This window comes from Hakea prostrata, chromosome 5 (assembly GCF_041222555.1).
Source record: "Hakea prostrata isolate BN-2017 chromosome 5, UWA_Hpros_2, whole genome shotgun sequence".
NCBI classification, from domain to species: Eukaryota; Viridiplantae; Streptophyta; class Magnoliopsida; order Proteales; family Proteaceae; genus Hakea; species Hakea prostrata.
In genome coordinates this window covers 4,006,083-4,031,993 of record NC_142604.1, presented here as the reverse complement: position 1 = coordinate 4,031,993, position 25,911 = coordinate 4,006,083, and the positions used below count along the sequence as shown (strand labels likewise).

General features: G+C 37.7%; 2 protein-coding genes across 2 annotated transcripts; one reads left to right on the top strand and one right to left on the bottom strand.

Annotated features, from left to right (window-relative positions):
• Positions 1–4,051: 4,051 nt before the first annotated feature.
• LOC149014485 (cyclase-like protein 2) lies at positions 4,052–11,419 on the top strand. Its single transcript, XM_089156465.1, has 6 exons — positions 4,052–4,572; positions 5,023–5,067; positions 5,319–5,391; positions 6,786–6,883; positions 7,614–7,684; positions 10,400–11,419. Exons 1-6 carry the CDS (start codon positions 4,140–4,142, stop codon positions 10,523–10,525), a joined length of 846 nt encoding a protein of 281 aa, XP_089012591.1. The 5' UTR covers positions 4,052–4,139; the 3' UTR covers positions 10,526–11,419.
• Positions 11,420–15,331: 3,912 nt separating this feature from the next.
• LOC149014484 (cyclin-D3-2-like) lies at positions 15,332–17,409 on the bottom strand. Its single transcript, XM_089157075.1, has 4 exons — positions 16,658–17,409; positions 16,356–16,557; positions 16,071–16,201; positions 15,332–15,968 (listed from the first exon to the last, which is right to left on the bottom strand). The coding sequence occupies exons 1-4, from the start codon at positions 17,147–17,149 to the stop codon at positions 15,690–15,692; spliced, it is 1,104 nt and encodes a 367-aa protein (XP_089013201.1). The 5' UTR covers positions 17,150–17,409; the 3' UTR covers positions 15,332–15,689.
• Positions 17,410–25,911: the final 8,502 nt, after the last annotated feature.

The following is a 25,911-nucleotide window of genomic DNA, read 5'->3' as shown; positions in this document are numbered from 1 at the left end:
GAAGTACGACTACAAGAAAATGCATTTTTCCTAATTTTTGTTGTTATAATTTAAAAGTAGGCCACTCTCCTAATGTATGATAGAAATAAAATACGAAAAGAACATAGACCTCTACCATGATTGATCGAAACTTGCTTCCATTGGATGCTTTAAAATAATCTTTAATCAATGGATTCCGTGATGAATCACAACTCATGGTGGCTTTTCCTTCATGCCAAAACTTTTGGTAGGTCCTGAGTATCTGCATGGGAATGGTAAAGCAGTCAAGTGGGTGGACCATGGTGCCTGATAATCACTTCACCAGTTCATATCAATCTCCCTTTATTTCCTGGAAGTTGGAATCCTCAAGATACCTTCCTTCCACTATAAAAAAGGAAAAGTGAGATTTGTTTTTTAATTAATTAATTTTTTTATTTCTCAGAAAAAGAAAAAAAAAGAAAAAAAAAAGATTTGTTTTCTAACTTTTTGGTATCTATTTGTCAATACATAAGAAATCTTTCCAGATTCCACCATCAAATCGTAAACTAAGTTAAGTTTCCTACCCATAATCTACTATATATAAGATTCACTCTCCATTACTGTAGTTGGGGAACCTGCATGGCCCTTGCCACCATGCAGGGACCAATGAGAGAAAGCATTTGTCACTTCATCTTTGTTTTTTTTTGAAAGAAAGAAAACTTTTCTAAGCCACTAGGGAGAAAAAGCTTCTCTCTTTGTCTTTTTTGTTTCTTTCTTGTGTAGTTGTCTTATAAAGTTTGTCCAGGAAGTTTTTTCTTTAAAATAAAATGGATGTTGATGTGTAACAATTTCCTTATTATTTAGTACTCAGACTTTGTTCAAAAAAAAAAAATACTTGTTACTCACACTATTGAAGGGAGATTCTAACCAAATTGGAAAAGCAAGAGCTCTTATTTATAAGGTCTTCATTACATTTTTTTTTATATTTTTTAATATAATTACTTTATGTGAAAAAATAATGTGACAATCTTATGATTGGATATTTATATAGAATGGGTTGGAACTTGGAATAACCAAGCACATGTCATATACTAGACCCAATTCAATGTATATATTTATAGTGCTTTGGTGTATACTTTCTATTTAAGAAGAACATGCAATAGACTGTCGTCCACTATTGTGGTAGTATGATGGTTAATTGAACCTTTCGGAATGTGGGTAGGTGAGACCTTCAAATTACCTAACAATAATTTTCAATTTCGTGTCGTTCTCTATAATGCAATGTCATAAAACTAGTGGTCCATCCATCAAAATTGTTGAATAAACTATTATTAAAAAACAAATATCTTTTTGGTAAATAAAAGAACTTTTTTTCTTTCTCTTTTTGGTAGGAAAAGAAAAGAAAAGAAATTGCTAAGTAAAACTTGCCCATAGACCTACTCATGGATCATAAACCAATGGAGTCCAACTCAGCCCAACACCTTAAAGGCCCATTAGAGCCAGTCCGAACATCTTTGAAGCCCATAGATAAATCATAATTTCTCTTTTTTTTTGTACAAATGCGCTCTTTATATATAGGGATAGGGATATTACATATGCTGCCGGTAGGAGTTGAACCTATGACTTCTCCACTGAGAAGCAGGTTCTAACCATCCTACTACTCCTCCATTGGCATAATTTCTCTTTTATTCCCAAAGAGTGTAATATAGTAGTTGCCCGCACTCAACCTCATAAGGCCATTTCTTCTTCAGGAAGGTTGAATTAGCCACTTTCCACTCTATGGTTATTGGTTATTGAAGGTATGTAACTCTGATTCCATGTGCCATTTCTACGCCAATAGATGAATCTCTTTCTACCAAAAAAAAAATTTTTTTTTTTTAATTGGCAGCTTTATATTATTAGGGGAATTAATTATTACATATATCATTAGAGTAACTGAACCCGTGATCTCTTCATTAAAAGGTGTTGGTCATTATCAATTGAATAACCTTCAACATGGTATAACAAATTGAGTGAACCCTCTGAGATTCATCAGCAACCCTAGTACTCACTCTTACCAATACATGTTTTGTACATTTATACTGTTACAGCTCAAGGATGGGTTGCTTAAAGACAAGAAGGTTATTTATGTTCGGTTCTTGAAGGTTGAAGTGGAGCTCAACGAGCAAGACTGTGGGTCTCGGATACTACTTAAGAAGTTCAAATATGTACCTCCTTTGAGCAAGACAATTTTCTCACTAATTTGCCCCAAACTGGCATCCAACCTCTTCTTCCACAGTTTCAAAGTCTCCATTTTCTTATCCAACTTATCCAATGAAATAAGATGGGTGAAGGGGATTTGGGATTCTCTCTTCACTCATCTCTGTGAATGTTGTTTAAACCTAGAAATGAAACCTAAAATTAAGGGTGTTTTAGTCATTTTGACATGTGAATGATATCAAAAAGTTATTTTAAATTTCAGTCGGGTGTAAATGGTCCTTAATGGTGCCTAATATTCTATTTGTAAGGTTTGCAAAGTCGCGGCTTGGTATGCAGAAAATTCTTATCGAAATTTCATGGACCAAGATGTAATTTTAGGGACTAAAAGGATTCAATCCGAGTTTAGACTCAATTACAGGAACCCTGACGAGACTTTCTCTAATTAAAGTTATCGGATAAGTTGCAAGAGTTAGGTAATTGGAACCGGTCTGCACATTATATTTAGAACAGGTAAACTTACTTGTTCTATTAAGAATATGGGATGACATGCTACTTAATCGTTGGTTTCAACCAATAGATAAACGAGCAACTCACAAGGTACAATTGTGCTTATTCCCTTTTCAAGATTCTCTAATTTGGATAGAAGCAAAAAAATGGAATTCTTTTTATTAATGCTGTTTATCAGGCCCTATGTGATGAGAGAGACTCAAGAAGAGCAAATGACCCCTCATCCTCTCATCAACACTCGTGGTCTATGATTCTAGAGGCGGTTTGGAATGGTATGTGGCTAACGATGGTTGTTCCAAAGATTAAATTTTTTATATGGAGGATGCTAGCAATAGGTTTAGCAACAGGGTCTACCATGAAACGACGTAATTTTAAGGTTGATCCTATGTGTTGTCAATGTGGGAAAGAGGAAGAGACCATTGCACATCTATTTTTTGAATGCCAATTGGCAAGGAGTACATGGTTTGCAAGCATGCTTGGCTATAAATTACGACAGTATATGCCATTTGATTTTGTTTGCTGGTTCCAACAGCTTTTTTCATTTCAAGGTGGCTCAACAAAGGACAAGTGTTTCATGGTGAGTTTGGGCTTTTATACTGGGGTTTACGTGCTCTCATAAATGATTTAATTTTTCAAAGAAGCTTATGGACTCCTATTCAAGTGGGGACTCAAGCCTATAAAACTGCTACTGAGTATATGGAGGCCCATTCATCTACTATAATCTCTCAAAGGGCCCAAAGCTTTAATGTTGAGAATGTCTATCAGATATGGAGACCCTCATCTAGGCCTTATATAAAGTTAAATGCAGATGCCTCTTTTGTTGTTGAAAATGGAAATACAAGATTGGGCTTAATTCTTAGAGATTGCAACGCCACACCCGTGTTTACTGTATCAGAACATAAAGTAGCCTCTTCGGCACTAATGGCAGAAGCCCTTGCTATGTGAGGCCTACTCTATGCTTTAGCTGAAGGAGTGGACTATGTGCTGGTGGAATCGGATGGTTTGGACCTGGTTAGGTCCATCAATCAAAGAAGACACTCTGTGGCCCATGACATTCAGCTCATTTTAGATGATATTTGTTATCTTTGTAGTTGTTTTTGGATTGTAAATTTTTTCATGTTTCTAGGAGGTGCAACCATGTTGCTGACCAATTAGCAAGGAGGGCACAGTTAGTTACAATTATGACTGAATTGCCTATATCCGATCCTTGGATTCAGGCACTTTGCTCTCTTGTTTCCTCGGCTTAGTCATTATTAAATATGACTTCATTACCCAATAAATAAATAAATAAATAAAGGAAGAAGAAGGAGATAAACTTGCTGGTCCGATTATAGTCATGGAACCGGCATCGACGAGTAACTGAACCGGACCAAATATACACAGGAAATCGGATAGATAACTGGTCGCCTTATTCAAGCGATACTTCCACCCTCAGTCGACACTTGACACTTGGTTGTTTCGTTGCTTCTTCCACCATGGATTCCCAAATGAAAGCTCCCTCGATTCTTCTTTGCTGCTTCGAAATGCTGGCGTTCGTTGTCCTCTCCCTGGCCTCCTATTCTTCAGTCTCCAACGACGCATACCCATTGGGATTCGGTGATAATTCCGATTCTTATGCGGTGAGTGCGGACGCTCTTGTACCTCCTCGGAGGGAGGTGTATGATCAGGGAAGGATCTTCGACATCAGCCATAGATACAGAGAAGACATGCCTTCCTGGGGTTCTTCGGAGGGGCTTGGGCAGTTCCTTTGGCTTCCTGCAAGCATGAAGAATGGTTCCCTTGCCAATAACTCTGAGATGAAGATGCCTACTCACACCGGCACCCACGTCGATGCCCCTGGCCACGTTTTCGATCATTACTTCGATGCTGGTTTCGATGTCGACACTCTCGATCTCGCCGACCTCAACGGTAGAGTTTTATTTCGCTATTCCCTCATTTCTTAGCTTCGATTCTGTTCATTGTTCTTTTTAATGTTCCTTGGATTGTCAGTCGTATGCAATGTGTTTGTCGAAATTAAACTCGTCTTCCCCTGCCCTACTCTTATTTGGCTGACGTTCTTATGACCTATGAGGACTCTACTGAGATGATGCTGATTTTTTGTGTATCAAAATGGATTAAAAACCTCTAATTTAAAACATTATCAGTTTTTCTTTCAAACCTGAATATGGGTTCTATAAGTCGACTTTGAAAGTAACCTGACTCTTGAGAGTATATTCTTGTGGCTTGCTTTTGTTTTTCTGCAGTGTTCCTTTTGTTACCTTGCCTTCCTTAGCCACATATGTGGCACATTTCTGCTCTGTTAAAAATGCTTTTGTCTTTACGTTATATTTCTGAAGACTTTGTCATTGGTTTCAACAGGTCCTGCATTGATGGTCGATGTTCCAAGGGATAAAAACATAACTGGTAAACTTTATTTCAGTTGAAGTTGTCACCTATATCATTAACCAACTCCACAGCTATTAAGTTAGCCAGCATGCACATGATTGAGATATTTTAGAGAAGGTTACATGGAATGTCTTCATACTGTTTAAAGAGTTGGAATAGTACAGATTAGTGGAATTGAAAATATAGCATATAGGCATTTACTAATCAGGAAATTTATCAAACTCATTTCTGTTGGATGCTCAATTGACAATGATCCCCACCTTTCGCAGCGGACGTTATGAAAGGCCTAAATATTCCTAGAGGTGTACGTCGTGTTCTATTCAGAACATTAAACACTGACAGGTATTTCCTGTACACCCTGTCCAAATTCTTTTGTTCTGTCTGCCATTTTGTTCTACTCTTAAGGTAATAACCAAAGTGTGTTGTGTGTAATGCTCAGAATTTGATGTATACATTTCAATTTCATTATGGCTTATTTTAAGTTGGATTGAATTTCTTTTTGATATTTTGTACATAAGGATGTTCTGATTTATGCAGCATGTGCTCCCATAGATTGTAAGTTATGCAGATTTCCAGGATGTGTGGATGATGAATCTTATTAATAGTCATGATGGATTTGAAGTGAAATTTGATGTTTCTTGCACTGTAACTTTGATGATTAAATATTCCTGAGTAATAGAATGCCTCTAAAATTGGCATGCTGGGCCTTTTTGGATATGTCCCTCTCTCTAAAATTTGCTTTTTGAGTAATAGTCATGTTCTTATTTTCAAGATACAATGACTTAATAAAAACTAAAAGACGCACGAAAAATCTGAAAATACAAAGAATTTTTTTTTCTGTATTGAAAAGTTTGGGTAAATTTTCTTGAAGATTCAATTGTATAGATTATGAACTCATTGTTCATTTAAATGTTTCTTTCGTCCACCTCACCTCTCATAATGGATGTGAGTTCATTGATGAGAACCATTGTCATTGATTACATAGACAAGTATTGGATATATGCAGGTCCTTTTTTCACACCATTTTTTTTCTGGTAAAAATTTTTCACACCATTTAATGTATAAATGATTTGATAATCAAATAAAATAATGAGACCACCGGTGAAGTAGTATAGAGACCTGAGATTTCATCTTGTCCCAATGAACTATTGAACATGAGGCATCTAAGTTTTCATCTTCTGTCACTGACTCTAGTTTTGCAACTGTGATACGATGACAAACATTGAGACAGTAGAATGTGGACTCATGTTTTAGATTTATAGGAGTTAATAATATTCTGAACCTGATTTGAACATTTCTGTTGACATGCATGGGGCATGTTGCCTTCCTTGTAGTTGTAGGCACGCCCTTTCTTCACCACTCTTTCTGCTTCCTATCCTGGGTCCTTACTCTGCTATGCAAGGGTATCCTCCAGGCAAGCCTTGCCAAATATGAAATGTTGTGTAGTAATTAGATGATTGTTTGACCAATTAAATTTAAATTATAGAGGGAAAAAGGCCTCCAATTCCCAATGTCAACAAAAGCAGTTCCTAAAATTCAGCTTCAGGAATGAGTACTGCTTAGTTCACAGTGATATTTAAGTGTGTGGCGTCCAATTCAAGTATAGTGAAATGAACAAATTGTTTAATTCAAGTAATACCATAATCTTCTATCCTGAATTGAGTCCTTATCGTTTTTCCACCATATTTGAAATTGAACAAACTCCATTTAAGCATGTTTATGTTTTCCAAATTCAGACGACTTATGTGGAAGAAGGAGTTTGACACAAGCTATGTTGGGTTTATGAAGGATGGTGCCAAATGGCTAGTGGAGAACACTGACATCAAACTTGTGGGTAAGATTACGGTTACTGTGATTATCATTTAATAATGTTGCGATGTCTTGTAAATGGGGGTTCGCCCCACTCTTTCTGTTTGAGCTAATATTTTTTAAAATGTATTTTGGTGTTACAAAAAGATACTTTTACCTAATGGTATTGCTTTAGATGAAATGATCTTGTGTATTACATTATAAGACTACCACAATTGGTCAATGACACAAATTCCGTAATTCATTTTCCTTTTTTTGAAGGTCACAAAAAGGAACAGCAGTCTTTTTTCAGTTTATCTATTTTATCTAACTTTTTTTTCTTATTAAATGCTGGTTCTGGTAAAAATTTGGTCCTTGTAGAATGAAATATTCTTCATTTGGGAAATACATCCACATGTCTAACATTGTAGAATCTGTGGAAAAATGGTTCTTTTAGATAAAATTTCAAAAACATTATATAGTGGGCACTAGGCACTAATAAAACAAGAAGCAATTACAAAAGCAAAACAACCATCCCCAGTGGATCATGGTTTTCAGGATTGGGCTTAGATCATTCAGATCCTCCAAATTTGGGTCAATTGCAATCCTGATTTGGAACAAAGTGGACAATCCTACAGTTTTGCGCAATTGATTGATCTTGTTATTTAGTCAATAGCTTCTTGTTGTAATCCCCTGTTGTCTCATTATAAGTTATTCCTGTTGCTGCTTTTTTCAAAGTCAATGTTGTTGATGTGTTTATTTGTTGTGACATGTAGGAATTGACTACTTATCTGCTGCTGCTTATGATGATTTACTGCCTTCCCATCATGTTTTTCTTGAAGGCAGGGTATGAAGCTTCTTCCTTTATCGGCATTCTCTTTCTAGTCGGTTTTTTCTTTTTTCTTTTTTTGTTGGATTTATGCTTTCAAGGTTAAAAGGGATAAAAAAATTCTCATAACTTGCTTTTCAAGATTAGCCTGAAGTTTCATTGACTTAGATTCTTAGTAACCAACTGATGCCCAGTAGATTCTGTGCGGTGTTGCTTTATTAGTGCTTACTAGAAACAGCTGGTGTGCATTGTCATTGGCCCATTAATAAAATTAGTTCAGATGTTTAGTTTTATTAATAATAGGAAGCTTATTGTCTTGTACAGCATGATCAGTTGCTGTTTGTTTGGTTTACACAGTGATGAAAATAATGCAAAATATGAAAGCACTAAAATGTACTCTATTTATACATTATGCTAATGTTACCTAATCTTCTGTTATTACTAACTTTCTTTTTAACATGCTTTGTTACGGTTGACATTATATTTCCCCCTCATGGACTAGTCAAGACTATCTGTTGAAACATTAGCAGGTGCTTGTTTTAAAAAGAAAAACGTGGGTGATGTTCAGATTCACTTCTACCTCTGGTAGGATTCTTGTGATAACTAACTTCTATGGCATGAGGTTGGACTCAGTTGGCTCTCCTACTCTGGCAATCTATTCTGCTTCCTACTTTATGCCCATCTAATATTATTTTATTTTCCTACTTTAGCTATTTGCTCTCCTCTTTATGCCCTTTTACCTTTATTTTATTTTCCTTGCTTTTCTCTTCTTTTTCCTTTCCCTTTTTTTTTTCAACTTGCACCATTATGACTTCTTAATGTGGCAGTCAATTCTCTCAACATTGTTTGACCAAAATATCATAATCAACTGGCCCTTTTGTTATGTGAAAGGTTTATGTGTACAGCATTTTCCTTGTAGATTTTTGTCTGAAAAATTCAGATGGAAGACCTTATGAGGATTATTATGGTTTTAATACCTAATTCTCCCAATGGAAGTGTCAAAATTTGCCTGTATGCTCATGTTTGTCGTCCATGCTGTCATACAGGTAATGTTACCACCACCTGATCTGGATTTTCATTACTTTGTGTTTGTCACTTGGCAACTTTGTAACGTGAGCGCCCTAGTTTATAGGACCATATTCAGATTAAAAATTTGAAGAAAAGAACAAAAAATAAAGACTTGGTTGCCTCTCCTTCTCTAACTATCTAATCTGCTCCCTTTATGCCTTCTTTTATTTCATTTCATTTTCTAGTCTTGCAGCAGTCCAACTTGGGCCAGCGAACTATGTTTATTTGCTGACATCGTTCTTATTTGTCTTTCCGTGTCAATATGACCTCCCCATGTGGAGCTCTAGAAGTCTGCACAGCATCATCTCTTTCAAGGACATTCTTCTTCAATTTCACCATTTTTCATGCAATTGAATTATGATCAAGATGAATGTCTGACAGTATCTTCTGCTACTCTAATTGCAGTTAATGGTTTGATTTTTGTCTTCTTATATGGTCTGATGATTTTTATAGTTATCCTTCCAAAGTGGTTTATAACTAATCCGGTTTGTCAACTCACTGATTAAAGCTATTAATCCAGTTTGATGTTTTCATTTTTCTGTTCATTAATCAAGGTTAATCATCTACAAAACATGGTATGACTCTCCTTTTTCTGTAAATTCTCAATATTGCAAAAAGATAGCAAGGAATAGATTTGGGGTCAGTGCATTTCCTACTACTTTTGTCACTGTACATTTCCATCTTACATGTCTGCAATCAGATGGAGAGCTCTTCCTTCCCAAAATTATCCAGCTTATCATCCGAGGAATACCCTATGAATATTCAATAAATAATTGTAATCAAATGTTTGGGTTTGGTAATAAAGATCTCCATCACTTAAATATCCATGATTGCCTCTACTAAAAGGATTTGGTTTATTTGATGGATACTGAAAGTTCATATTCTTCCAATTCTGACGTGATAAGACTAGATGAAAAATATCATCTTAATTGTAACTTATTACTTGCATTCTTTATTTAGTTCAATGGAACCATTCATAGAAAAGCATGCTGATGTGTTTTTTGTTTTTGTTTTTGTTTTTGTTTTTGGGTAAGACTGATGTGATTGTTTTCACCGTCAATTATATTGCTCGAAGGGTTAAGACTGAATTAGGACCTTAAGAGTTCTAATGAACTAGAAGTGTTTTAGATATCTGTAGGATAATTTCATGCAGTTGTATTTTCTTTTTAACACATTAAATAATGATTATTGCAATTTGTTGGACCTAATGAAGCTTTTCCTTCGAAGTACTCCAATATAATCCTTTTGCATGAAGCTAAGGGCCAGCATAATTTTCTTATTGCTGCCTTGTTATTTCTTTAGCCTTATTATGTCATATTTCTAGATGAACTATTCCCCAAATCCTCGCAAGATCTCACCTGGCTGCACTTATGCACTTCAACCAGTGGATACTGTTTATAGATCTTAATATTGGTTTTATTATTATTATTTTTTTAATGTTCATGAGATTTGTGTTTACTAGGCAATTTTGATTCCTCGAAAATCTTATGTGTCTCTTTCTTTCCTCCTCCCCTCATAAGAAAGAGCTCAGTTCCACAGGAACTTGTGTTTACAAATGGAATCAGCTCAGATACATGTTGTGCTTCCTATGCTAAAGACCAACAGATCTTGTTTATTAAATCATAATAAGTTCTGCAACTGATGATACTCTGCTGGATGCATCAGGAAATCATTCTTGTCGAAGGCCTTAAGTTGGATGACATTCAGCCGGGAATATATTCTGTGCATTGCTTACCTTTAAGGTTATTTGGTGCCGAAGGATCACCAATTAGATGCATTCTCATCAAGTGAAATTTTTTCTTGTAAGTTTCATCCAGCAGAGTATTTAGCAACTCTTTCTTCCAAAATTGTAGTGAACTCCCAATTTTGCCCGTGTGACACACTTGGAGAAGTGTAATGCTACACATTGTTGCAATTTTTTTTTTAAAGAAAATTCTAGTTTCATTGTATAGAACTCAAGAGGGACTTGGGCAAAATTGATGGAATCTTGGCATGCAAATGAAGTCTAATCCTAGTTACTAGGGTTTCCTGTGTGGATCCTTTATACCGTTGATGTCTAATCCAATCTTGCCCTGTTTTAGGTTATAACATTGATTTTTGTTGAGGTTCTGAGTTCTTCTGTGTCTGGGCATGAGCAGTACATTCCTTAATGACAGCCGTTGCTTACCATGAATTCTCATGTAAAATTTTTCACATACATTAGTACCAGAATGCAACCCTGGGTCCATTTTCAATCTCGGCTGGTACTTGGTAGATGGTACAGGCAATATTGGAGTTGTCAATCCGTGGGAAATCATGAAGCCTTTGGGGAGGAAATCAGTCTTTAATGCTCAAACAAAGGTTTCAAAGTGGTAGAACTTCAGAGTTAAGACTTGGGAATGAAAATGGACCATCATGAACCGGGAGCACTTCAGGTCTTAACCAACCAAAATTCTCCTTGGGAAAACGCAAGCAATTCTATAGGGTTGGGCATTCCCAAGGTTGAGACAAATGAATAGAGGGCTCCAGGCTGCCTGGCCCCAAAGGCTGGAATAAATGGTGTGCAAGATTGACAGAGATGCACAGATTGCTTTGGGTGGCTCTACCAATGCTTTGCAGTCTTGAGGGGAAGGTGTACGAAGCCTAGGGACACCTACTGCTCCAAGAGTTGTCTTTTTCATGCTTGAGGCTTGTTGGCTTCTTGCAGGGCTTATTAACCAAATCATCAGGAAGATTGAGTAGACGTGGTAGTTGAACGGCTCCTCTTGAACCACACCACCCATCGACAGACGACAGCGTTGTCTAACCAGACAAACCTGATCCTTTCTTTTGGTGCTACATCACAATTACAATATTTGCACTCAAATCGTTCAAAATCCCCCAAAAACACTGTACAAATTATGCATCACAAAAAGTAAATCATAGTCTCTTTTCCCCTTGCTCTTCCAGGAAATTCTAATTCTAAATCAGCAACTGCGGATAATGGTCTCCTCAAGAGATCATATTGGATCTTTTCTGGGGTCCATTTGTGTCATATGGGTGGCCCCATCTCCCAACCGCTGACCTAGTTGAACTGTTATGCAGATCACTGTGAAGGTGGACCACAACCCAAACGAAACGGCAAATGTCAACCTGCTTCGTAGAGTGACGATGGAGCTGTAATGCTGCACTCATTTATACTTTCTCGTGATTTCTTACGTTTTAGTGTTCTTCCATTGCAACAATTCTTCAAACATGTGATGGGCACTTAATGGGTGCGTCATCAAAAACACCAATAAGCATATGGTGGATTCAGCAAGAAGCAGATATCATTGGTGCAACGAAAGAGGACATAGAAAATTATGAAACTCACGCAACGGATGTGCAAAGGTTAACTCAAAAGTGCACCGATCTATCTACTTGCCTGATTGATGGGTGAGATCACAACCGATCAATTTCCAGGATAGTCATGAACTTGGAAGGTAACATATTCAATTTGCTTGCAACCTATAAAAGGCAAAACAGGTGAAATTGAATTTCTAACATACACTGCGTGAATCCATATAAGGCCTATGGCCCATGGTTAGGTGTTTGGATCAATCGATCTTGTTCGGTCCGGTTTTCTGGTTCAATCGGAAAGGGTTCATAGGGAACCTGGTCCCAAAGGGCCCAACCAGGATAACGTGGCGTATAAGTCACCATGCACGACACAAATCGAACAATTGAGAAAGAAGCTAGCCAATCATGTCCGACTACATAAACCCCGAACCTACATAGGGCTAAGGTAATTGATTCTTACTAAGCTATTCATTATTCTTCAGGCTCTGCAATCACTCAAGAGTCTCCTTCTCTCTGACTTGATCATCGCGATCATTGGAGGCAGTTCCCTACTTATCTAGGTCGGCCCGTGTCACCTTGCAGGTTTACAGTTTTAAGTTCAACCAAAATGGGTAAAGACCAAAATCCGGTCCATAATATTATAAATGCTTATAAGATCAACCCATCTTAATTCTTAGGGTTATTATCTTTCATGATTCAGCAACCATTAATGTTGGTTCATGATGCAGATGGATTTCATGATCGAGAGAGAGAGAGAGACAGAGATCAGTTCTGTAAGGGAGAGAAAGAGAGTTGGAAGTTGTTGTACCATCCGAATATAGAATGTATAATGTGCTGGGACATTAAAGTCTCTTAAGGGCCCAAAGGGTCAGGAAGATAAGTAATGGGTGAACAGCTTAGGTGGCAGAACCCCATATTATATATCAGAGTTAGAAAAGAAAAAGAGGGAGAGGAATAAATGTGGTAAGTAGGAGCTCAAAATGGAACCAGTTTCTGTCTTTACTTACTTAAAAATTCCATTGCAGATTCTCAGGGTCCAACACCCAAAAAGCCAAGCAACACATTCATTATTCATGAGAAGCAGAAGCAGAAGCAGAAGCAGAAGCTTGGGAGATATTGAGATAAGAACGTTTCACTGCAAACATACAGTGACCCCAGAAAACTCTAAATCTTTACAGCTGTGTCAAAGTAAAGACTTGAAAGGGGAAGACTTAATGGAACTAAGGGGATTTATATCAACCGGTCTGGTCTGGTCTGGTCTGGTCTGGTTCGGTCTGATTTGGATTGCAACTTGCAAGAACCTTGTGCACTGAGAACAGATCAATTTGACAATGAAATGGTCAGCCAATTTGAATTTGCTTAATGGGTTTTGGGTGAGAGTGAAGAAACCCAGAAAAATAGTTGCATGAGAAGGGGAACTAGTCAAAAGAGAGTAAGAGATGGCTAGCTATCATATTATGCAACAATTATTGAGTGGGGACTAAAGCTTATCTTATAGCTCAACCAAACAAGGAGGGCGTGCAGTTGCTGATTTAGTGGCTTCTGCTTCTGCTTCTGCAGTTTGTGCTGTAGCACACTCACACAAAGAACAGCACAAAGACACAACTATTCATCATAAGTGATAAGTCTACACCTACCTTAAAGCAGAAAACCATTAACACCTAACAAGGAAAGCAAAGAAAAGCAAACCAGGAAAGAAAAGAAAGACATCCCCCACCAAATCAAAAGATTTTGTCTCCCAATTTCAAAATCCTCTCTGCTCCTCACTTTTGGCCTTTTTGTGGGTTTAGGTCTGCCAAAATCCAACTCTCTCTCTCTCTCCCTCCCCTTTCTTCTTGATGCCCACATCTTTTTTTTCTCCTCTGCAAAAGAAAGATTCTTTTCTGGTTATTTTTTATTGGCTTTTAAAGAAACAAAAGCCAATAATGATATTTTAACTTCTATAAGGAAAAAAATTGATATTTTGATTTCTATTTTTAAAAAATAATAATTCTTTACATTAGAGCTCTTTAGGTAAAACATATTTATTTACAAACATAAATAAATTCGAGAAGATACCATTAAAGGGTTGTTTAGTTGACAATGAGTGAAGAAGGATTGCTTTAGTTATCTGAACTAGAGTTTAAATAAAATTCAAATGTATGGGTGGATTTAAATAAATTTTAAACTCTAGTTTGTTGGGTGCCGTGGATCTTGCCCCGGCAGTGATGAAACTATCAGTCAATAGACCATCACATAATGTGAAATTTCCTTTTATAAAATGAAAAAGTAATGCTCATTCGAAGAATTCAAAAGAAAAAACAAATCATGAGTGTTGGTGAAGCTGGCATGTTCATATGCCTAAGCAGAGCCAACTAATAATTTGGAATTCGGAATTCTAAAGAAGAGAGAGAGAGTGGGGGAGTCAATATGTGCGGAAATGTACTCTATAAAGCTTTATTCGATGATATCATAACATTGATGTATCTTGCTTTTGAAATATCTGTAGGAGTTGTCAATTGACTGGCTTGACTGCTTTCGATTTGAAAAGAATGAGAACAAATTCAAACCATTAAGAAACTTCACCATTTGATTAATTCAATCCCATTTTTTCAAAACCAAGAAGTTTGAACCTTATATCCATAATTTTACTAAAAACACTAGGGTTTTTTTGAAAATATGACATTCAAGAATGAAGAGACCTTTGAGTCCTGAATGATCCAAATCTGCCAATATGAATTTTCAAATCTATTCTTTGCAGGTGTCGGTTAGTAGCAGCAAGATCATAACAACTCCACTAGAAACAAGATCTAAGGTGTGATTTAACTAAATTATACTTTATTCTTATCTTAACCTGTAGTCATTTAACTGTAAGATACAGAAATCTACAGAGATGGACACAACTCAAGAGAGAAATGGGTGCAAATCTCAAGTCTTAAAACTGAAAAATTTTAGGTGGAAGGTGGGCCCTTGAGATGGAGATTGGATGGTAGTAGTGGTGGCCTGGTTGGCTCAGCTCTCCAAACGAGGTCAAACCCAGAAATTAAAATTTCTCCTAAATAATCTCAAACTTAAAACCCAGTGGCCGACAGCTTGTTTCCTCCCTTCACATGCAAACAAAAACCCCTCCTCTTCCCTTCCCTTTCCTCTAAATTTTCTTCTCTCTCTGTTTAAAGACAACATCAATATCCAAGATCAAACAAACCCAGAAAAGTATATATTCACGATAGTCATCTTTATATGTTATTCACTTATTCTACATCTTGTCTTGATCCAGTTGTTGAGTCTATTTCCACCCAGAACAGTTTTTCCCATAAAGAAAGACTGTCTTTTGTGTGTGCAAGAGAAGCAGAGTTAGATAGACCAGTAGAGCAAGGCAAACACAATAAAGAATATATGGGTGCAAATAATAGTATTCTCATACTCATTCCTGCTTCATTTTTTTCGAGAGTACAATGCCTAGCCATCTCTGAGATCTCATCTCATCTCCTCGTATTATGTTTATCTTCCTGGACTTCAGAAGGAAATGCAGAGATGGCCAGCAATTTAACTTTAAACATGAAATAGAGAATGTCTAATAACATGAGTGGCAACAAGTTTGCCGGTTATCATAGTGTTTATGGAGAGATTTACTCAAGAAAAAAAGATAAAATTGGGAGATGAAAGAAGAGTTTCTCCTCTAGCGAGGGCTGCCCAGCACATCCACAAAGACACGGTTGAGCGAAGGAACACGCATCTGCTGTTCCTGAGCTCTTCTCCTTTTCAGCAGAGGTTCTGGAGAGGAAGTAACCAATGAAGAAGCCACAGCCCACGAATCGTTAGAACTGTCTGAGCTAAAATTGGCATCCATTACACCATTTGGGCTGGCCGGCATTGATTCATACTTGCGTTTCTGGCCCTGCCCATGGTGGCCTGATGTCAACTCCATGATGAGCTCGTAACAATCATCCACTTTATCCTGTAATTATTAATATAATAAGTTCAGATTAAATCACAATGAATGGGACTCTGTTTGAATTCGAATCTTGGGAATGCTAAGCAAAGAAGAAATCTGACAAACCTTGCAGATCTTCAGTACACCCATGAGCTGGTTCTTGTAATCAGCCGGATTATTGGGTTCAACCTGATCGATTACGTACAGCATTGTCGCAGCAGCCAATACGGAAGGAAGATAATGAACACATCTCGAATCTGGGAAAGGAAAGAAACTACATCTGTAACGAGAACAGAGAGATTTGTTCTTGGTTTCTTAATCTATTCTATTCTTAGCTGTCTCAGGATTGGTTTTTTTATTTTATTTTAATCGAATGATTTATTAAGGAAAGAGGTTGCAGGGGCTACTTACCGGCGAGGAGGGATAGGAGGAGACGCTCGCAGTGGCGGAGGAACTCCCAGTGAAGGTGGTTTTTCAATCCAAGTCTTCTTATGATATGGTCGAGGAACGAAAGTGGGGTCACTGGGTTCATCTTCCATTGAAGAGCAGAGAGCACCAGCAGCTCCATTCTCTGAATCGTTTTAGCCTCGAATACATACTTGGATTCTTCTACCTGATGAGAATAAAAAGCCCAAAACCCAGATTTGGTTAATATAGAGAACTAAAAAGAATCTGCTTTGCTTATGCAACAGAAATGAGCTTTAAGAACTCACCTGCAGGTCCAAGAGGAGAGGAACATGGGTCTCCTCCACTTTGGCAGCCAGGGAGAGACAAGCGACGGCGGCGAGCTGGGTCATCCAGGGCTTATCCTTCTGAAAATGTAAACTGGAGAAGAACCTATCGAGGTAGTTCACGGCGAGAACTGCTGTGAGAGGGCAGAATCCGTAGTGGGAAATGACCCTGAGAATCCATTCCACAACTTCTCGACGAGCAGAAACCAGAGCGGGGTCGATGCTAAGATGGGTCTGGTTTTCTTTGGAGAAGAGAGAGACCAGCTCTTCATCTTCCCAGAACAGGTCTTGTTCCAATAGCAGAGGAGGAAGGAGACAAGAGCTCTGGGTGTTGTTGGAGATGTTGCTGCTTTGAGTTTCTGTTTCATCTAACAGTTCCTCACCCCCATCTTCCTCCCAGTGTTCTTCTTCGCAGTAAAGGGCATCGAATAAGGGGTTGGATTCTAGCTGTCGTTGTTCTTGTTGTTGAGCCATCTTCTTCAGAGAAGAAGAGGTTGAGACCTTGGTTCATTACTTCATTATTCACCACACAAGAAAGGAGAACGAATAAAGACACAAAGAGAGAGAGAGAGAGAGAGAGAGACTATTGAAGTCTGATCTCTCGGGTTTTTTGGTTCTCACACTAAACAAGGAGGACTGAGAGAGACTCTCTCCCTCCACTCCTTTTGAGCTTTTGGCCTTTCAATCTGCAGGCAGATAGGATGAGAGGCAGGTAGACTCAAAAAGGAAACCACCCAAGGGGTTTTTATTTAGGTGGTTCTCATCTCTGCTTCTTTTTTTCTCTCTCTCTCCTCACGCCTGTACTTTTATTATTTTTACGTAAATTTACTACTTTTTCATTCGATTTCTCGTTTTCTTAAAAATAACTGTATTTTTATGTTTCTTTTTATATTAAAAAAAAAGTATTTTTAAGTATAATTGTTGTACTGGTCCAACCAAAACCAACTGTAGAATATGGTATAGTAGAAGTTCAGATCACCTCCGAGTCAGGGGAGAGGAGCACAGCTTTCTTAATGTTTCTCTATCACATAATAAGGGTGGGGAAGTTTGAATCAGACTCTTGATTAAAGAAGAACAATGTGTTTGATACTTCTCAATCACACATCAGGGATGTAACCCACTTCTGAATACGAATAAAATGGATTAGAAGTGGGTCTCACATGGATTTATATGGTTGATGAGTATCAGGGGCGCACATTATTCTCCATTGATGGGAGGTGAGCCAAACTTGGCATGAGGTCCATGTGGAACCCATCAAGAGTCTTATCTAACTTATTAGTATTTAGAGATGTGTTTCATACTTATTATGTAGTAGAAAGCCTTAAGAGAGTATATACCTCTCCTTGAATGATGATGAGGTGATCCATATTCGTATAGTAGTGAGAAGTGGGCTCTTGGGAACATTTAGGGCTTGTTTGGTTACGTGAATCTCTGGATTCATGAATGCGAGATTTATGCCCGTTTGGGTGAAATCCAAATGAATTCATATATTTCATTTTATAGATTCACGAAAACCAAATAGTTAATTTAATGAATTATCTACAGATTTAAAATCTTCATACTCATGTAACCAAACAGACCCTAAGGGATCTGGTTCAACCGTTATACTAACTCTCCGGTCTAGTGTCGAGCCCGGTTGGGATCTGGTTCGGGGGATTATCTCTCAAATGAATGATAATGAAATAATTAATAGAGAGATGGAGTGATAAGTAAATGAGACGTACACGTGGTCAAACTCACGCACGGACTGGAAACTGGAAAGAACGGAAGAGAAACGGCCGAACAGGAAGCTATGATGATGCATGCGGCCATGCGTATACGGGAATTTTGCGTCAATTGTCGCGTTGACTGCTTCTCTCACCCATCCCAATTCCCCCTTTTACCCTTTTCTTTTCTTTTTTTCCTCTTCTCCAATAACAGAAAAAAGACGTCGTTACACAGTAATCATGACGCATGTAACAGATACGCCTTGGATTTCCACCGTATACAAAGTAGAGATACGGTTTCCAAAAGGTCATCAGTATTATAAAGCTACGTAGAAAACTGTACAATATACGGATGTACCATACAAATTTATTTATCCTACCAGAAAAAAGAAAAGCTTAGAATCTTCAAAAATAATTTACAGCCCTTGGCCCAATCATATGTGTCCGACAAGGATCATTGTCTTCCACCAGATCTATTTGAGATCATACTAGATATAAAAGAGTCTCAATCCTCTATCGTTAGGGTAGAAATCAACGTTTCCATCATACCTCTTCGTCACACATTAGAAGGGGAATTTTGCTAGGCTAGTGTCGCTAATGTGGTGGTGCCTGTGGTGTCTAGTGGTGGCCATTTGTCATTAAATCTCGACTGCTCAAAACACCAAGTGCACATATAACCAACTTGAATTGCACCTAAAAAAAATATTTTTCTACGAAACAAACTAAATCATGTTTTGAGCGGTTGAGATTTAAAGAAGATTAGGGTGCGATGGTCTAACACTAAGCATCACCTTGTCAGCAACACCTAACAAAGATCCTAGAAGGGTGAACCCCACCTCTAAGGACAAAACTTAAAAGTGTTCTTCCTAGTTTCTGGTAAAACTTTAATCTTACAAGTAGAGAAACTGGATTTGATACAAGGCTTATCGATCTTTGTAGATAATTCGTCACTTCTTTTCTTAGATTTGCCTCTGGTTTTTCTAATTCCTTCGTGTAGAGGAATTCAAAGGCCCTCCATTGGATGTGATCATAGTACCTCAATTGACTTTCTCATCTTATCATTTATCAAAGCAATTCCAAAACTAATTTTAAGAATTCAGATCCTCTCCACCCAGGCAAGCTGGTCGCTGCATCCTCCCACCCTCATAGTTCGGAGTAGCCCATGTATGAGGTGGAACGATGGAAAGATGGGTTGTTTGGGTAAAGAGGTATATAATCATTCCTGCCTCCTTACCCACCTCATTTTACAACGGAGCGTGAATGAGGTGAGGTGAAAGCTCTCAAAAACACCTTATTGACAGAGTCCGGATCTGCGACCTCGTCGAGGAGCATTGACGGCTTTTCCAACCCCAAAATACAGGGTGGCTCAAGGGTGGGTAATGGGAGTTTTTTTTTGTTTATAATATTTTTCAGCTGTGGAGCCCACCGATTTTGTGATGGTAAAACCGTCACGAAGCACTGCATGGTGATGATCCGAATTCTTATTGACACTTATTCCTGTCACCTAATGTTAACTACTGAATAGGAATTTATTGAAGTTTTAGATAAATTCCTGGACAGAGGATCTAATTAGTACTCAAAGAAGGTAAATGTGCTCTCTTTTTTTTTTTTTTTTTCAAAAAGAAGAAAAATGTTACAGAGATGTGGATCATGAATGTAATGGCAGCAGGGCTGGACAGTTCCACTTTTTTCTAGCTAGGTGTACTACCTGAAATCCAGAACCTTTGCCTCCCCTTCATATTAAAGCATCTACCCACTTCTCTTCTCCAACTGTACAATTGTTCAGACTTGTGCAAACTACATGAGAGTGAGAGGGAGAAAAACCCAAGTCCCCATGACTTTTCTTCTCCTGAGGTCATTGAAATTTGAGAGGGAATCCATTTTTATTTCCAGCTCTTTCACTTTTGCTCAACTCTTATGTCTTTTCTCTTTATTCTTACCTTTTCTTTTATTTTAGTGCTCAACTTGGAAAACCCTTTTGCATAAACATACCTTCTCCTGTTAACCTTTATTGTTTGTATCTAGAGGTAAATACTTTAACTGAGTTCACCCAAAAGTTAATTCCTGGCTCGATCTTCAAAGCATGAAGTCAAGAGAGAGAGAGAGAGAGACAGAGAGAAGTGATGTGATTGTAATGAGGAGATTAGAGAAGCTAAGTGGGTTATGGTTATGGTGGTGTCCAGAGCATCCAGTATCCCAACAGAAGAGCACAACAAAATGGGTGCAATCAAAGCAATGAAAAGCATTCGCTTGCCATTCAAAGCACTAGCTTTCATGTTTTCCTTTTTTTCTCCTTTTGTAATTTTCAGTAGTAAAATGACCCCAAAAGAAATGCTTTCCCTTTTATTTCACTGTGGGTCTTCATTGTAAAGTTCTGTTACTATCAATGCCCCCCATAAGTTTAATCTCTAAAGTTAACCATCCTTTTATGCATAATTCTAATGGTGATCATAGTTTATTTTACATATGGATGTATTTCTGTCATAATAGTGCATGCCAGCTACACTTGTAAATGGATTGGATACGTCAATATCTGAATCTGAATGGCAAAACCACTATCCACATTAGAAATGTAAACCCGGCATAAATTTAGAGAATGCATCCGAATTTAAATCCAGAATTTTATCTAATATCCGATAATAATCTGATCTGATAAACTATCCGATTATTGATTGGTGATTGTCCTTTTTTATTTATTTACGATTACCAAATACCGGTTTTCAAATCAAATTATTAGCCATTTTTTAGATAAAAGTATTTAATATTTTAATCTAACGTGATAATTTTCGATTACCGGTTTCCGAATCAGATTATCATCTATTTTTAGAGAAAAAAATGTTGAATACTCTACTCTATCCGTATATTATCTGATTCGGTAAGGAATTGTTCAAATTCGAATCTGGTTGCTTAGCGGACTGATACAAATATTTTTCGGTAAGAAAAATTCTTGATACAGACACCCTTAAACGAATAAGAATGCGAATTCGAAAGCAGATTTCGGTTATTCATTTACATGTCTAATACCAGCCACTTATATAGAGACAATAAAGTTAAAGAGATCTTAGGTTAAAATCTTCGTCCCTTCTAATCCGTTGAGGAGTCTAAATCTTCTACTTGTGAAGGTAGAGGTTTATGCTACTCTCATACCTATCCACCATAAAATAGGAGAAAGGTCTATCTCTCAGTGTTGATAAAATTACCTAGAGATGGAACCTCCAGCCAGTCTCCGTGAACCCTATCCTAACTTTGTGATGGAGAATTATGAAAATAGGGCAAGCTAGGGGTGCAAGTTTGGCCTTGACGACCCTGACCTGCCCTAAGCTCGCCCTGAGCCCGAATAAGGCTTGGACTCACTCAAGATTTTGGCCCTGAGGGCGGGTTAAGGTCAAAATATTCGGCCCTGAATTATGGCCAAAGGCAGGCCTAGGATTACTCTTTGGCCGGCCAGGCCTCCCTGAATTTTGGCTCTGATTATGGCCTTAATCCTAACTCTAAATTTGTTCATGATGCTTGATCTCAATGAATTAGGAACAAGGACAAAGGTTAGGGCAATAGCTAGGGACAAAGACAAGGCTAAGTATAGGGCGAATCAGGGCTAGGGACAGGGCCAATTAGAGCGGGAATGGATTTAGTTTGGCCCTATAAGGTTTAGGGTTAAGATAACAATCTTTGGCCTTAAATTAGAGTTAGAGCAAAAATAAACTTAGATTAGAATATATAGGACTGGACTTGAAATTACAAAAGCCTGGCCTAACTCGGCCCGTACAGCCCTAAGGAGGAGGCATCTATACTTCTCCCTTTTTTTAAAATGGACAGGACAGACTGCAAAAAAAAATCCGGACTCTCCCTTGTATCTGTGGGCCCCGATCCTAATAATATGATTATGGACTGAAATGACAGCAAGTGAAGTCCCTAACAATAAAGCTCTGTGGTGGTTAGTACCTAATCAAAACAAACCATTGACCTTCTTGCCTGTGATGATAGACAAGGCCCCCACCTTATTTTTATTGATTGCCCCTCTTATCATTGAAATTCATCTCCCCATGGTTTCATTTGGTAACCATCATGCCAGCTTACCCTTCTCTTTCTTCCCCTCCCTTCTCTGTCTCTTACATTCTTATATTGTCCAAACAATCTACATGTATACTACAACTAGTTCTTACTGAATCTCAATTAAGATAGTTTTCCCCTTCAGCTTAAAAAAAGTCCTTCAACACCCACAAATGCACACAAAATCTTTGAAAACAATTCACTCTTTAAAAGGAAAATTTAAAGAGTATTGTATAGTTATTTTTTTCTCCCCTATTTTGAATGTAACTCCCAATAACACATGATACTTAGGTGAAGTTGGCCAAACAACTCTATCAGGTCACCCTCCTACCATGTTCCATATCCATGATTCATTCCCCAACACCAAAACCAAACAAGGAGGACAAAACAAACCCCAATTCCAAGAGAAGAAAATTCACACTTTCCTATTTAGCACATGAAGGGAATTGACTATATATGTTAATGTTAATGGAAAACATCTTCTAAGAAGTCCAAAAGAGTTGTTGAAGTAGACCATAGAAAGTAGAAACCCACCATTTTTTTTTTAAACTTAAAACAGCACCTAACTCTAGGCGGAGACTTCGGTGTTGAGTCTGCAATAGAATAATGCCTTCAAAACAATCTACCCAGAACAAAGAAAAGCATTTCCATGGTTGATTGTGCTTGGATGAGTTCATCTCCAAAGATACTGTAAGCAGCTTAATAAAGAAGTAGAATGGCAGTACTCAAAGAGTACAATTGCTAGTTGACAAATTCACCTGGGTTTTAATTTTCCATGGCATTTGATTTGAACTTCCAACTTGAAAGCATAGGAATAGGGTGATAGCTATGGCTGTAACCCAGCAGTGATGTAGATGAATCAGATTGCCTTTCTCTTTTTTTCTCAAGTAAAGAAAAGCATTTCCATGGTGTATTGTGCTTGGAAGAATCGATCACAGAAGATACAGTAGTTGGAAAGTAAAGCAGCCGCATGGCTGTATTAAAAGAGTGCATTTGCTAGCTGACATTGACAATGTTGCTGGGTTTTTGCTTTCCTTAGCATTTGAGTTCAAACGCTAACCCACCTGTTACAGAATTTTTTTATGACTCTCCTCCCAAGATGATTTGCTAATGAAGAAACTAAATAAAATGTCTCATTTTTAGGTCAATTCCTGGGTATGACTTGAAAATATCCTATGAAAGCTATAACTATAGTTTTTTTTTCCCTAAAAGAAAAAGAATTCCAACCTCACTTTGGTTGCGGGGCCCTAAAAAGCACCAAAGGAGATGCCTTAGCTATCCGAGAGCCTACAACTTTTTTGGGGGGTTTAGAATTAGAATCTGTGTGTCTTTTGAGTATTCAAGCCTTAACTCAATAGGCTCAGCCCACAATTGATATTATGTTCACTGACCCCTTGGCTTGGAGAGCTCTTACCTGTACGAATATGATGGAGTGCAACCCTCCAGTTCAACCTCAGTGCCGTGCGCAACAATGTGCTCCCAACGGTCGAGATTTCAATCTGGACTGTCCGTCTCGTTTTCAACCACCTACGAGTCGGACGGTCGAGATTTTAATATCGACATTTGGCAGCAGGTGCTGCGCATTTAATGTGTAGCATTCAAGTCTCACTCGCAACCCTTCTCTCCTTCAGATATATGAGCCTCGTGCTCATCTCGTTCTAATGAATGGTCATTTCTTTACCAAAAGGAAAATAAGATAAAGAAAATATAAGAAAAAGATATGGGCTTATTTTTATTTTTGGGTAAAAGAATGGGTCTGGTTTTTTTTTAAATGGGCCTGATTTTACTGGTAGCTTTTTGGGCTCATAACTCCGAAAGGATATTTATAATCTCTGCAAGTTTATTAAGTAAAAGACTGGATTGGATTGCCAAGGCCTCACCAATTTGGGCAGTTGGAAAGCCCATGGGCTCTAAAACCGTTACTTTTATCTTACCCAAATGATCTCATCATTATAAAGCCCAGCCCATATGTACCCAACTTGGAAACAACTGAAACACATTTCAATAAATCATGTAATCAATAAAAATTGATGATCTGGGATCTCAAAGACAAGTGTGCTGTGCTACCTCTATTGAATACAGAAGAGATCATCTAGAACATAGTTGTATGTCGTAATCAAAATCTCATCTGAGAGTCAAGAAACTGGGAAATTAGACAACAATGTCGAAAAGAGGACTAAAGCAATCATGAGGCTCTCTCAGGCAATAACTCAAACACATGGACTCCTTCAAAAACTTGGCAGCAAGAGTACCTTAAAAAAGGCTCCTGCTTCATTGCACCCAGAACAACATTCTAAATGGTGTCGATCACAACCACTTCTATCCCTTTTTCGTACAATTGATCTATTGAAATTTGATCACCAAGGAGGGGGATTTCTGGGGGAAAAATCTATCGAAATTTCACAAGCAGAGGGTTGAACATTTGGGTTAACAAGAGAAAATTCAGAAACGTTCAAAACGGGGAGAAAAGAAAGGAAGTCCAAGAAAGCAAAGACAGACTGATTCCGGACAGATTTCAACGTGAATAAAACGAGCTGACAGCGAATTGTTCAAAGTCCAACTTACGTGTTTCTTGCAATTGAAAGCATGGTGTCTTCCAGTTCATCTTTGCTTAAAGCAATTAAATATCTTTTGATTTCAAACGTGACTACTGGTTTTTTTCAAATTTGAAAAGCCAACTTTATGGATCTTTGAACCGAATTTAGTCAATTTTGTTCATTTCTGGTCTGATTCGACGTGTCTTATTCAATTCCAATTCCATTTTAGACAGAACAAAGGTTTGACCTATTTCTGTTTTGAGAGACAGCAGAAGCAGTTTTTAGAAATAGAAACACTTCTACAAGAGTTCGGTCAAACTTTTTGATGGAAGTAAAGATCATATGAGTTCATAGGTAAGTAAATCTAGTTTACACCCAACTTTTATTTTGAGAAATGATAATTACTATTGCCCCTTTGAACTTTGATTTTATTACTAATCAAACATATTTCTTTATAAAATTATTGTTGTCCCCCTTATTTTTAAGGGTGTTAAGTGGCTATTAACATCGAATATATAATGTCTATTTTGCCCTTTATTAAAATTAAGAAGTTGAAAATATGACATTATCTTCATTATAGAAATTATATTGAATTTCAATTATATCTTTAAAATCTTATATTTTAGAATAAATTTTGGCTTTGGTAGGACAACACACTTATGGTTGTTGAAACTCTCATGTTCTACTCATAGTACCTCGTGTCGACGATATATCGCCGACACGGGGCAAAATGTCAAGGTGTTGCCAAGGGGCGACACAATACCCCCTGGCGATACCGACTTTACAATATGTCGGCGATATATCGCTTTTCAGTCGAAAAAGTCGACACCCATCTGCGTTTGCTTTGCTCCTTCAACCATCAACCAGCAGCAAGCCGTGATGATTAAGGCTGGCTAGTTGAGATCCAAAAGGAAGTTAAGGAACACCAGCTAGATTGAGAGGT